Genomic DNA, 14,252 nt, shown 5'->3' on the forward strand with positions numbered 1-14,252 from the left:
CAAACCCCAGGTGGTTCTGCATCAATTCTACCCTTCCTTCTGCTCCCTAAAGCTTTGGACAAGAAAAGGGCCTAAGAGTCTGACGTGACCTGTGAATTTTGAAGAACTCCTGTGACGCCAGCTCATTTCTGGGAGTCCAGGGTGACTCTGGAATGTATCTGGCTTTCAGGGGCCTCTGCAGATCTGGTTGGTTGCAAGCAGTCATCTATTCCCAAAACTGAACTGGCCCTAGACCAGTTTCTGGGGACACACTAAGTGTCTCACCTTAGGGATGCTATTGTTTGCTATTTTTAGGTTTTTGTTTGTTTGAAATAAAGCGAACAGCTCGTCAGCTGCCATCTAAGTGGAGAAGTAGACCTGTAAACAATCCAGAAGGGCCCTTCTCTCACCCTCTAGTGTTCAGTGTTTTCCTTTCAGGGGGCAGTTTTAGGACTGGGCACTTCTTTTTGTGATCACAGATGCTGATCTTCAAATTGGAAAACTCATGTGGGGAGACAGCGGACTCTATTACTGTATTATCACTACCCCTGATGACCTGGAGGGCAAAAACGAGGACTCGGCAGAATTGCTGGTGTTGGGTAAGTGAAAAGCATCAGCAGCACCTGTGTCTTCGACCGCCTCACTTCTCCCTCCATATCCCAGCAGGTGCACACTCAGGCTTTATCGTTTGTGCGCAAACTGGTTTCAGTACGTGTTCTCTGTGAGCAGTAGGCGTTATTGTATCTTGTTTCTTGGAGGCTGTGCCCCCCTCCCTTTTTTTAGCATTGTCCTGGGTGTTTCTTCTGCTTTCTTAGAGTTGTTTTTCCCTCCTTTCCACTTGTGTACCTTTAACCCTGATTTCTCTTTGCTCTTAAGCTTTACTTACCTTTTTATACGCTAAGTGTTGAAGAAAATGCCAGAGGCTTTTGAAGCAGAATAGAGACAATTGAGAGATAAGAATTTGTTGGTGGGTCAGGATCTCCTGAGACATGGGGAATCGTTTCCCATTCAGTTACAGACACTTAGGACAATCATGAGGAGGGGTGGCTGTAAACTAGAGAGTTTAACAATAAAATGTTCCAGGTGAAAAGAACCATCTGAGAGTCTGCTAGTGTTTATTGGAAGGCAAATGTCTTGAAACCTAAAAGTGTCTGAGTCATTCTCAAAGCAAATATATCTAATCCTCATTAATATTAATTTGTTCATAAATGAAAACTCACTATTCTTGGCGACTCTTCTAGTGGATTGGAGGAGTGTTAGTGGGAGATGACCTCCTTGTGATGAAACTGAAAATTGAGCACACATTTCAATGTTCTATAAGTGTTGGTTGAACAAGAAAATTAGAGTCAAATATACAGAAATTGAGAAAAGAAAATGCATTAATTGTAGGAGAAAAATTCAAGCAGTTTTTAAAAGAAATGACATTTTTTGTAGTTTCAGAGAACCCAGGTGATAATGATTTTTAGGAATGTTTAAGGGTGCTTTCTTTTAAAGGCAAGTGAGGTTGAAGGTTAATTCTTACCCTGTGTGGGAAGCTCAGGGCCTAGGGAGAAAGTCGAGTTTGCTATTTAGGGTTTTTAGTTTTACTCTATTATGACCGCTTGCCTTTGGCAAATCAACTGTTTTGCGGCCTTACTTTTACGGTTTATCAAATGGATAATTTATTAATAATTCACCCTCTAATTAATGATAACCCCTATTAAAGGGTTGACTTAATTCAAATACATATTCCTTGGGTCTAATACATAAAGCGTAGCTGCTGCGGTTTGTAAAAGAATGGAATCCAGATACACAAAAGGAAGTAAAGTAAAAAGGCTTAGATTCACACTGTAAAAGAATGCGGGGAAATCAAATTTGGGATCTGCGGTGACTCTGTAAATCAGAGGGGAATAGAAAGATAAATTTCTGCCCAATCACACGACTCTAATGGCCAAGTTTGAAGGAACAAGTGGCTCATTGAACCTGCAATTAGCTAATTGTGGACACAGTTATTTGGCTAGTGCAGCCATTTGCAGAGAAGTAATTGCCTGTGCAGGAAAATGAGGCCAGGTAAAAACCACTTTAAATAATTTGTTCCCAGTTCTGCAAACGTGGGGAAACAAATAGAGTGAGAAAGCCTTGTCATCTGAGGATGTACGGCAAGTATAGGAAGGGCATTTCCCTGGATCGAAACACACGGTCGCTAGGGGGACGATGCGGTCTGTCCGGAGGACAGAAAGAGGCGGGTGAGAGAAAGGCTCAGCTGAAAATGGTCACCAATGATGAGAGAAAAGATGAAGAACAGAAATCCGTGTCCCTCCAAAAAGAACAGTAAAAGAAAACTGGGGAGCCCGCAGGTGAGCTCATCACAGTAGAGGGAGCTTATCTGTGAGATGAGCAGATACATGCTGGGGTTCTCGCAGGGGAGAAACATACCCTTCTGCTGTGCTCCACATTAATTAGAAATGCTCAGAGTGTGATATATTTGCCATGTAAACTTTTTTTTTTAACGTTTATTTATTTTTGAGACAGAGAGAGACAGAGCATGTGTGGGGGAGGGGCAGAGAGAGAGGGAGACACAGAATCTGAAGCAGGCTCCGGGCTCTGGGCTGGCAGCACAGAGCCCGACGCGGGGCTCGAACTCACGGACCGTGAGATCATGACCTGAGCCGAAGTCGGTCGTTTAGCCGACTGAGCCACCCAGGCGCCCCTAATTTGCCGTGTATAAACTTTTTAGGGCAATACTAGTTGTGATGTTTATTGAAAGAAGTTATTTGGAAATCTGTGAGAACTTTCTGGCCACAGAAACTACTGTATTTACTTTCCAGATGCAAAATTCGGAGTCGTCTTTATCTTGACACCCTATAGAGAATGAGTCAAAATATTGTCGCGGTTTCTAAAATTCTAATTATTTGGTGGTTACATCCTGCGGGCCTGATTGTTAGGTATTCCTTTTATGTGAGCCCAGGAGAGCAACCTGATGTCTGAGGTCAATCTCAAGGAGTCATGAAATCCTCAGGGATAATATAACTGGGTCCACCGATTGCTAATTACAACCTCCATGAGCCACTGGTTCAGTCATTGAATTTTAATGAGGAATGGTTGGTTGGGAGGAGCTGAGAGGGTTTGATCTAATGAAGGCGGACTTGGGAAAGGGATTATGGGAAGCATGTCCACATATCAGAAGTGAAATTGTACAGAAGAGGGACTGGAAGCTTTGCATGGCTGGGTAGAACTGGAACCAGGAGTAGAGGTTACCAGCGGCGGGAATCCGTCTCAGTATGAAGAAATTTCTCGTAGCCATTGGAGACATTACAGATGGAATAAGTATTCTGAGGAACAGTGATTTCTTTGTCCCAAGAGGGTGAAAAATTTCTTACGAGTTGTTATAAATGAGACATTTATGTATAGGAAATGGTGTGTAGGTAACTTTTGAGCTTCATTTCAATTTTAAAATTTTGGACTGAAAAGTAGATAGACATGAGGGATGTGACTACCTTGACAAATGAGCAGATGGCCTCCCAGGACTTGAGTCCTCGTGACAGAGATAGAAGGGGTACAGGTTGGTTACAAGACTATACAGGGTAATGCTCATTCACAAGGAAGCCACAGAGAATAGACTGTGGTCTTTTGCAGTAGGTCAGGGTCGAAAGGACCAATCCCATGAGAATGAGGAGAGACTATTGATGGTGCCTGGAAAGAGTTGAAAGTAGCTTTCCTTGGAGATGGTCACAAAGTGGGGAGCAGAAAGCTGGTTGGAATTTCAGATGACCAATCAGTAAGGAGAGATGAGTTAAAGGGGTCAATTAGAGGCAAAGTTGAGTTTATTTTTCTCACCATACTCACAAAGGTGAAGGTGGGAAAGTTGACCGAGCACAGTTGTGAAGCGGCTTCTATGTCAGACTAAGGAGTTTGGACTTCATCCTGAAGACTTTGGGGATCCGGTAAAGAAATACTAAGAAGAATGAAGTGAGATTTTAGGGTCAAAACTATAATTAGCAGCAGTGTAGACAATGTAAAAGGAATGCTAGAACAGAAGGATGGGCCCTGGGAGTGCTGCAGCAGTGGGGATGAAAGCATAGGAGATTCTGAACCAGAGCAGTGAATTGAGAACAACACAGAAGCATTTCTGAGGTGGAAGGTGACGGATCTTGGTGACTAATGTATAAAAGGAGAGAGGAGAGAGGGAGGAGTCAAAAGGATACCATGATTTCTAGCTAGCTGGGTAGGCAGGTGTTCCATCAACTAAGAGAGGACACAGGTTGGAAACCAGGTTGGGGAGGCAGGAGAATGACTTTGGTTCTCGACAAGTTGAACGAGAGGCCTATGGGAACCAAGGTACGGATGTCTTGCTGACTAGAAACGTAGGCCTGGAACTCAGTGGAGAAGCCAGGATCCGAGAAGACAGATTTGAGAATCCTGAGTGATAATCAGAACCATGAAAGAGTAGATGAGTCACCCGGGAAGATTTTATAAAGTGGAAAGGGCCAAGGACAGAACCTGCCAGTCTTGTATTCTAGTTTTACCTCGTGTGAGTAGTAACCCTGGTACTGCATGCGTACTCATCTTGATTTCTCCCACAACACTGGAAGCTTCTCAGTAGCCCTGGACCATGTGGTCTTCAGATATAGGACCAACTCTCATTTGTCTTCATATCTGTAATGCCCCGCAGAGTGTCAGGTATAAAGAGGCTGGTGTGAATGTTTTTTTGTTTTTAGTGACAAACGGTCAGAATGTGTACCTAATACTTTATGCTTCTTAAACGTTAGTCAGTGCTGAGTATACATTTGTTGCTTTATGAAGGGTCAGTTCAATCAATGCATACAGTCCCTAGTGAGATAGCATGGTTTAATCTCACTGGTCATCATTCTTCATCTGGCTGTTGAAATCGTTACTGGTGATAGATCCATCAGGGATGTGGTTGAAAGCGACGGAGGTGAGCAACTTCCGCGGGAAAAGAATTTGTTGGAAGGGTATCATAACTGAAAGGAAGCCTGGAACGTCTCTGAAAAGGATAGTGTGTGAGGGTGACACTTGTTAGTTTCTGTAAAAACACCCCCTGTCACACCTCCCTTCTTACTACAGAAGTCTATTACTTCCTCTTGTCCTAGTCAAATGTGGGTTAGGAGACTCACCTGGGTAGCTCCCTTCCAGGTGGTGGAATGGGACTCTAAGCTTCTCCCTTGTTTGGCTCAGCTGTACCGGAAACATTGACTCTCAGCTGCTTAGGAAGAGAGAGTGAGAAAGGTCATGTGAGACTTTTCAGCTGCCAGGTCTGGCGGTGACATGGGTCACTTATGCTGTTACTTTGTATTTCCCCAGGAAAAAAGTAAAAGTCTTTTTTAGTGAACACAGCACAGTCCTTGTGGTGCCAGAGATGCTCTAGGGTCTACGTAGCAAGAATTAATAGAAAATGTCTTTAAGGGCTCCATAGCCAGAAAAAAAAAAAAAATCAATTCAATTGTTTTTTTCTGGTTTTGCATTTTCCAGCTCAAGAATCAGTTTCAGGAGAGAGTCTAGTCGGCCCAGTTTGGACAGGTGTCCAGTGCTTAGCTTTGGGAGACCAGGGGCTCTTGGCGGCTCGTCCATCCAGATATGGAGAAGAATTAATTCCCCAAAGTAAATTGAGGCACTGTTACAAAAGAAGAATGGATGTGAGATGCCAAAAAAAAAAAAAAAAAGTCCACCAAAGTAATACCATTACTCTGATACTAATATTAACATACATTTCCTAATGATACTAATATTAACATACACTGATAATAATTTGTAGTTCACAAATTTTTTTCTATAATGACCATGTAATAAGGTAGGATAGCAGGAATTATTTTCCTCATTTTCCAAGTGAAGAAATTAATGTTCAGGTTTTATAACAATCATCCCAGTAAAAAAAAAAAAAAAAAACCAAACAGTGTTGATGATCAAACCTAAATGTTTAAAAATTTTTTTAAATGCTTATTTATTTATTTTTGAGAGAGAGAGAGAGAGAGAGAGAGAGAGAAAGAGAACACACAAGAAGGGTAGGGGCAGAGAGAGAGAATACCAAGCAGGCTCCGTGCTGTCAGCACAGAGCCCGATGCAGGGCTTGAATTCATGAACATGACCTGAGCAGAAATCAAGAGTTGGCCACTTAACTGACTGAGCCACTCAGGCACTGCCCCCCCCTTTTAAAAAAATGTTTTTTTAATGTTCAAACCTAAATGTTTTGATTCCTAGCCTCATTTCTTTCCACAGTACCACATGACCTGTGTATATTAAGAAGCTATAGAATGCTCCCCTGCATAAACCATGTTTTAAAAATTGTGATTGCTGCTTTGAGGTCATGGGCAATCATTTTTACTTGTCCCAGATTAGCTTTCGTATTTCACTTTATTTCTAAGGGCAACTGCCTATAACCGTTGACCTAGGCACTCACTTCAAAGGCATAGTTGCCATTGCCTGGATTGCATACCTCTCCCTGAGTGTGACCCCACCCTCCTTTCCCCATACATCTGAGCCCTCTACCAATCGCTCTGGATGCTTCTTTCAGAGGTTTCAGAAATATCTGAAGACAAGTGATTCAGAGAAATGGGAGGACAACCGCTGATTCAACATTAAACACAAAAACTATACTGAACGTTCTTTAATCTCCTTTTGATGATTCAGAAAGTAAAGTCATACTGAAGTTGGAAACGCACTTGGTGTTTTTGGGTGCTTTGAGATGACTGTGCCAGGTACCTTAGAAACATTTAGATGTTTGGGATCATAGGGCCATACCAGCAGACAGAAGAAGGGAATGTCCAGGAACCTGCCACCCTGAGATTAGACATTGGTCTAAGATCTGTGGCAAGGACAGGATGTTTATAACCTGGAACCATGCCACTATTTGGATAGAAGTAAAGTTCCCTCGGGCTGCTCCAGCTGGCAGGAAAGGACTTCACCATTCAGGAAGGCTCAAGCAGAGAAGTTATTATTTTAAAATCTAAAAGCAGCTTGCCTTGCTCTTACTTCTCTCTACGCACAATATGAGGGCCTGACCCCTTCTTTCTGATGTCCCATGTGGTAGCTTGTTTTTGAAGTGCCTTCAAATAGAAAAATGAGGGAAAGGGCCCCTGTGGAAACATGGGTGGATGAACACTCCTGCTTCTGGACCGAGAATAGAGTAAGAGAACATTACCGAAGGGGTGTTTAGATTAAAGCTAAGGAAGACTTTCCTAATGGTAACTTTTGGAAATTATGGCTGGCGGAGGAAATGACAGAAACTCCCTCTCTGATGAGCTTTCAACATTGAACAGGTTCTCTTGTCTAGAATATTAGGATAAATAAGATCGCTTTCAGAGCCCTTTCTAGGATTTTGATTTATTTAAAAGATCCACAGATTGCTGGGGTGCCTGGGTGGCTCAGTCGGTTGAGTGTCTGACTTCAGCTCAGGTGATGGTCTCATGGCTTGTGAGTTCGAGCCCCGCATCAGACTCTTGTGTTGACAGCTCAGAGCCTGGAGTCTGCTTCAGATTCGGTGTCTCCCTCTCCCTCTCCCCCTCCCCACTCAGGCCCTGTCTCTCTCTTCTCAAAAATAAATAAAAACATTAAAAAAAAAATTAAAAAAAATAGAAGATCCACAGATCGCAAAATTAATTCTCTATATAGGGTGATGCCTAAAATACCGCAGTCTTGTTTTGCTTTAATATTGTTTCCGTTTTAGAAAAAATGATATATGTGTATTGGAAGCATTTCAATCAGAAGAGAAATGTAGAAAAGAAAAAAATGTCTCCTAAAATCTCACTATCCACAGCTAATGAATGTATTCTTCAGAACTCTTCTGATTGCAAGGGATAGACACTTAACCTGGCTTAGGGGACTTTTTTGGCTTAGGTAATTGGTAAGTCCAAGTCCAAGTATGTCTATGTTCGGATTACATTGTATTTCAGTTATTTATTTAAAAACTTTTTTTAAGTTTATTTATTTTGAGAGAGAGTGAAAGAGCGCGCACAAGCACGGGAGGGGCAGAGAGAAGGAGAGAATCCCAAGTAGGCCCCATCCCAAGCGCCATCAGAGCAGGGCCTGATGAGGGGCTTGAACCCACAAACTCTGAGATCGTGACCTGAGCCAAGATCAGGAGTCGGACACTTAACTGACTGCATCACTCAGACTCCCCTTATTTGTTAATTTTTAAATTTTATTTTAGAGAGAGCGCCTGCTTCTGGACCGGGGAGAGGGGAGAGGGGCAGAGAGAGAAGGAGAGAGAGAATCTTAGGCAAGCTCCACATTCAGCATGGAGCCCAATGTGGGGCTTGACCCCACGACCCTGGTGTCAGCCTGGGCTGAAGTCAAGAGTTGCTCGCTCAACTGACTGGGCCCCCCAACTGCCCCCAGATTATATTTTAAAGAATCTCTGTCTCCTCTGGGTTAGCTTAATTCTCAGGCAGGCTCTCCGTTTGGGGCAAAGGTGGCCCCAAGCAGGTCCAGAGTTAAATGGTCTTTAATGCCTTCCATCTCAGGAGGACAAAGTGCCATTCTTCGCAGTGGCGGGCAGAAGTCCTGTTGCTGGGGGTGGCTGTGCTCTGGCAGAGGAGCATACAAACGGGCCACCAGCCCCCATTGAACTGTATGCGTTGAAGGGAAAAGGGAGTAGCTTCCTAAAGGGAAATTGGGCAGTTGTTTCCAAATGAAGAAGGCGGGCAAAAACAAACACTGTTAATATTTTGTGGAATTCATCCATTTCGGCTTCTTCACGGGCCAAATGCATCGCTATTCCAGGAAGCCAGAAATAGGTTCGCTCCCAGCAGGTCCTTGTGAGGAGGTGCTAAGTTGGGATCGATTCTTCCCTGTGACGGTAATGCCACAGAGTTACCTTTGTTTTTCTGTCATGCTTCTATTTTTCCTTCCATCTCCTTCTGTGACTTACTCAGAAGTGCAAGCATATATTACCTAGGCAAGGGGTGAAGGAACAGACATACATGAATTTTTATAAAATCAACTTATTCACAACACCGTGCCTGAAATTGTTACTGTGGTCTAAAATAAACCTTGTAGGCTGTTAGTATTTAAAAAATTCTTTTTAAATGTTTATTTATTTTTGAGAGAGAGAGAGAGAGAGAGAGAGAGAGAGAGAGAGAGCGCATGAGCAGGGGAGGGGCAGAGAGAGAGAGGGAGACACAGAATCTGAACTGTCAGCACAGAGCCCGGTGTGGGGCTTGAACCCATGAACCGTGAAATCACGACCTGAGCCGAAGTTGAATGCTTAACTGACTGAGCCATCCAGGTGCCCCCAGCCGGTTCGTATTAAGAGGCCATTAAGGGGTGCCTGGCTGGCTCAGTCAGTTAAGTGTCCCACTCTTGGTTTTGGCTCAGGTCATGATCTCATGGTTCATGAGTTCAAGCCCCTTGAGTCCCGTGCTGGGCTCTGTGCTGACAGAGCCAGCTTGGGATTCTCTGTCTCCCTCTCTCTCTCCCTCTCCCCCACTCACACTCCTCTCTCTCTCTCCCTCTCACTGCCCCCCTCAAAATAAATAAATAAACATTTAAAAAAAGAAACCATTAAGAACACAATCAGAGGGGCACCTGGGTGGCTCAGTCAGTTATGCGTCTGACTCTCGGTTTCAGCTCAGGTCACGATCTCATGATTTGTGAGTTCGGGCCCCGCATCTGGCTCTGCACCGACAGTGAGGAACGTGCTTGAGATTCTCTCTCTCCCCCTCTCTCTCTGCCCCTCTCCCACTCAGCTCACTCTCTCTGTCTCTCTCAAAAATAAATAAATAAACTTAAAAAAAAAAAAAAAAGAACATAATCAGAAATCAGGGAATTCTTGGGAGGGGACATCTCAGAACTCGCCATTGACCTTAGGGATTTGGACAGGTGTTTCTAAGCCTGAGCAGAAATGCTCTAGCACTCACCCCGGTGTCAATGCCGCCTCAATCTGAATCCCATTGTGTTGCCACCCCTGTGACGTTCTGGCCGTTAAGAAAGGCTACTTGTTGCCAAGGTTCCTCCTCCTCCTTCTCTTCCTCTTTGCCAGCCCCAGCCTGGTGCTGCTAACCAAGGAGATTGGCCGATTAAAAGGGCTTCAGCTCCCAGGGTTCCCATGGCAACAGCCTCCTTGGAGGTCTTTGTTGCTTGCTAAAACTTTGATCTCTCCGAGTGGCTGCTGCTGTTTCTCTCCAAGATTTACAAACAGAAGAAGAGGGAAAAAGAATTGGGGGAGAAGACAGAAAAAGTTTACTCCTGGCAGAAAGGAGAGAAGGAATTAATTACAGAACCACACTCTAGCCATAAATCTGGGGGTGACTCCTCTGGAACATCTTTGGGTTCGGGCTGTGCCCATATTTTCATTTGTAGACTCAGTTATACCTCAGTTATCTTGGCCGCGCATGAAAGACCTCAAGTGAACTTGATTCTACCAGGGGGGCGGAGCCATCTTTTCTATCTTCAGGGGACACCTGTGCCTTCAGATATCCAGAAGAGCCAAGATAACCGTGCCAGGTCCCGTGGAAGGAGAGCCAGAGAACTAATGAGAAGTGAGCTCTTTAGGCTTCATCCCCATTGCCTCTTTTCCCAGTTCTCTGTCCTAGCCCTAGCCTGCTCTGCCCTGAGCATACCTAGATGCCTCTGGTGGAAGAACTAGAAAGTTAGCCAGGCATCAACTAGAATATGATTCTGGTTAACGACCATGAGTAACAACCATTCTACTGTAGGAGCAGTGGAATGGGGGTGGTGGTTGCTCCAAAGAATTGAGATCACGCCTTTTACTCTTTGCGGAAAGCCTCCTATGGCCTTTAGACCTCTCTGGTGCATAATCGCACCCTTGCTGTATGATAGGCACCATGCAGTAGGGTTAGTTTTGCTTCAAGTATGGTTTACATTGAAATTATGATTTACATTTAACTAGTCCTTTCTGCATACTATGTCCCTAGCACAGTAAGGATACAGAGTAAATAAATGATGCCATCTTGTCCCTATAAAAATGACGGTCTTTTGATAAAGATGAATATTGTATTTCTGAAGCAATTAGAGAATATGAGAAAAGGTTAAGACTGTATTTGATATTAAGTATCTAGGCTATTGGTTCGCAACAGGGTGCTATTTTGCCCCCCAGGAGACATTTGGCAGTGTCTAGAAACATTTTGGTTGTCACAACGTACGGGGTGCTGTGGCATCTAGTGGGTAGGAGCCAAGGAGGCTGCTAAATGCACAGGACAGCCCTCCTACACACAATTACGTGGCCCCAAATGGCCATAGTGCCAATGTGGCAAAACCCTGATCTTGACCCAAGGTCCGTGTGGATACTTGGCAAGGTCTGTTGTGAAGAGCTTTGGGGTCAGATACCCCTGGATTCAGTGCAGCCATATAACCTTGGGTAAGTCCATGTTAATGAGCCTCAGTTTTGAGCCTCAGTTTCCTCATCTGTAAAAATGGGGAAGGGGTAATAAAAGCTACGTGGAAGGTCTATCGTGAGGATTAAATGGCACATGATAAGTAAGAACTCCCACCTGTTCCCACCCCTCACATTTCATTGCTGGTGCGTCATGCTTGATCTGAGGGAACGCTCTGCAGGGAGTTCTGCGATCCGGGGCTCCTGCTAGAAGAGCTGATTTCCCTTTAGCCCATTCCATAGGCAGAGGCTTTAATGAGCCATCTGTGCGTTGGCAATCCTATTACTAATAGATTCTTGGTTCCTCAATGACATTTGGGCAGTGCCTTGCCAGTGGTGACCCCAATCAGCCCCGTGGGAATCTTCGCGCTAGTGGATTTCAGGACATTCTGTCCCAGCATGCTATGTTTTGGTTGCTCTGTTTTGGTTGTTTTGGAAGCCCCTATTTCTCAGCGGATGGCCCCGAGTTAATTACATGGCGTTTGGTGCCTGAATGCAAGGAGTACAGCACACAGGCCATTCGCTGAAGTCTGGAGGGGTCTGGGGAAACGCCTGACTTGGATTAGGCCCTGGATGGCTCTAAAAGGCTTTAGACAGGGTGACTTCATAACTTACTGTCCAAATCAGGATCCTTGAGAGGGAAAAGGGGAAACTTTTAATAATTTATCTCAAGACAACAGGCATAAACTTACACTGTCCAAACTGGTATCATGGTCGCCCCATAAATGTGACCGCCTTGAAGGTTCTCCTTTCGGTTGAAGAGAACAGAACAGAAGATCCAGGGAAACTGGGGGCAAATGAGGGTCGGCTCCTTCCTTCACCTGCCGGACCCTCGCTGCTAGTTGGCGTTTCATTTGTGGGGTCCTAGGGATGTACACATCGCCATTCGTTTACCAGGACCGATCAGAGGGGCCCAGCACAGAGATGGTTAAGGACTGTTCACTGACAATTTTGCCCCAAGATGTCTGAAGGGTAAAGGGCGTCCACTTAGCTCTTCACGACCCTGGGTGGCGAAGAGAACAGACGAGGTCTCAAGGCGCCCTTTGCCTTCCCCCGTCCCCAGCCACCCAGTCCCGCGCTGCGCCTGCTCTCCCCTCCACCCCCTGCTCCCTCGCAGCCTGTATCCCGCCTCACTATTTTTGCTTCACTTGTTGCTCATCACCGTGGGAGGAAACTCGGCCTTCAATTAGCGCGCATTCCTGAAGCCTGCGGTTGCCGTGGTTACCCGGGCGCGAGCTGAAGCAGCTGGGTCAGCCCGCCAGCTTCATTGTCGTCTCTGGGCCCCGGGCGCGGGAGGGAGGGCGGGGACGGGCCCGCAGAGGGGAGGCCCCGGGGGGCCGCGGGGGAGTGGGCGTCACCGAGAAATCGGCTCAGCGCGGCCAAGAAAGAACTGGGGCCCCTGAAAGCCGGGCAGGAAGACAGTCGTTGCTTTTTTCTCCAGAGCCAGCTGCTGCCATTCAACGGTGCAGGTTCGCGTTGACACGCCGGCGGTGTCTGGACTTTGGTCTGGGAACTGCCCCCAGGGGGAAGCCCCTCAACGCTGAGAGGAAAGGGCAGAGACCCCCACCGCCCAAGACCCACAAGGAGTGGGGCCCTCCGTGTCTGCTTCAGACCATCAGGGCTTTGGGGGTTGAGGAAAGTGGCCATTTTGAGCACCTTTGTATTTAAGTTCCCTCTGCCAGCCTGTTGGATGGAGCCCGGTGAGCTCAGAAAATCACACTGGGTACCGAGGAAGCCCGTTCCCTTCTTCCGTTAAATCCCACCCTGCCCCGGGTCGTTTCCGAGTCAAATCCAGCCGCCTTCTGCACTTCATCTTAGGCCAAGTTGTGCATGCTAGATTACTAATAATACTTGGCATCTCTTCCCTCTCTGGGGGCAGGGAACCGGTTCACTGTAGCACTTTGCAAAGGCAGAGTGCTTTGCAGTCGTTTTTATTATTGTTTATTAGTTTGTGGTGGAATGGTGAATGCCTTTTAATTAGCGCACACTGCGTTATGATGTATTCAGTAATCACCTTCTGGTCACGACTTTAAAAGATGCTGAACATTTTAGCCATCTCTAGCATTTCCTACATCCAAAAATTATACTTTAATTATGTAAGTGGAGCAATAATGCCACAAACAGAAGTTTCAGGGTTGCTGCCTGCAAACACTAGGAGACTAGAAAGCTGTTGCTATACATTTCTAAATTAAGGCTAAGCAAAGCTTGAGGGGGAATGAGATATTGGGGAAAAAATACTGGAATGGGGATGAGTAGGTCCAGTTTCTTCTGGTTCGATTATTAGCCGTGCGACTTTGAGTACGGTTCTTAACCTCTCTGAGCCTCAGTTTCCTGAAAACACGGAAAGGGTGATGGATTCGATGACCTCTGAGATTCTTTCTAGCTGTAAAATCTAATTCTAGAATCTATGTGAACAGAAGAAGTCAGTGCCTTAGGCCAAGCTTATAATCACTGCCAAAAACCCGGAAGCATTTATTGACAGTTAATTGCAGACGGTCCAATACCAGTCATTTTGTGGAGAGAATTCACTGTCAGAATTATTCACTGTGGTTTAAAGTGACCTGAAATGTAAAAGATATAAAAAGAAGAAAGTACACGCACGAAATGCTTAAATACAGTTTATAAATATATGTAAAAGAAGGAAAGCTATACCCACATTTCTGATGGATAATCATAAATTATATTTATTGAATGCATGGTTGCTATGGGAATATAGAATAAAAACAGGGATGTGTGTGCACTTGGGAAATTTCCAGTCTATTTGGGATTCCAAATAGCCATAGAAACAACTTTACACTTGAGAGGGCCAGAGAAAGCCATCTGCTCTCCTAAAAGCCTTAGGAGAGAAACATTTTGGATGGTCAGGAGCTGAGAGACCAGGGGGTGGGTCACCCTGGTCTCTGAAAATGGATCTGGGGCATGTTCGGGAAGCTCAGAAATGGGATGA

General features: G+C 45.2%; 1 protein-coding gene and 1 long non-coding RNA gene across 10 annotated transcripts in view; one reads left to right on the forward strand and one right to left on the reverse strand.

Moving 5' to 3' along the window:
* ILDR2 (immunoglobulin like domain containing receptor 2) overlaps positions 1–14,252 on the forward strand; it is a 59,707-nt gene that overhangs the window by 16,527 nt on the left and 28,928 nt on the right. For all 9 annotated transcript variants that reach the window (XM_086694157.1, XM_086694163.1, XM_086694162.1 and 6 more), the window contains exon 3: positions 459–578. In XM_086694157.1, coding sequence (XP_086550283.1) covers positions 459–578 — 120 coding nt within the window. The remainder of the gene's footprint in view (positions 1–458; positions 579–14,252) is intronic.
* Positions 4,695–12,572, reverse strand: LOC147572724 (uncharacterized). The gene is made up of 5 exons (XR_015246221.1): positions 12,440–12,572; positions 11,998–12,308; positions 9,831–9,968; positions 5,094–5,179; positions 4,695–4,963 (listed from the first exon to the last, which is right to left on the reverse strand). It is a non-coding gene; the product is annotated as an uncharacterized LOC147572724 (long non-coding RNA).

The sequence above is a fragment of the Puma concolor genome, chromosome E4 (genome assembly GCF_028749965.1).
Source record: "Puma concolor isolate L17-30 chromosome E4, mPumCon1.1.hap2, whole genome shotgun sequence".
Classification (NCBI taxonomy): domain Eukaryota; kingdom Metazoa; phylum Chordata; class Mammalia; order Carnivora; family Felidae; genus Puma; species Puma concolor.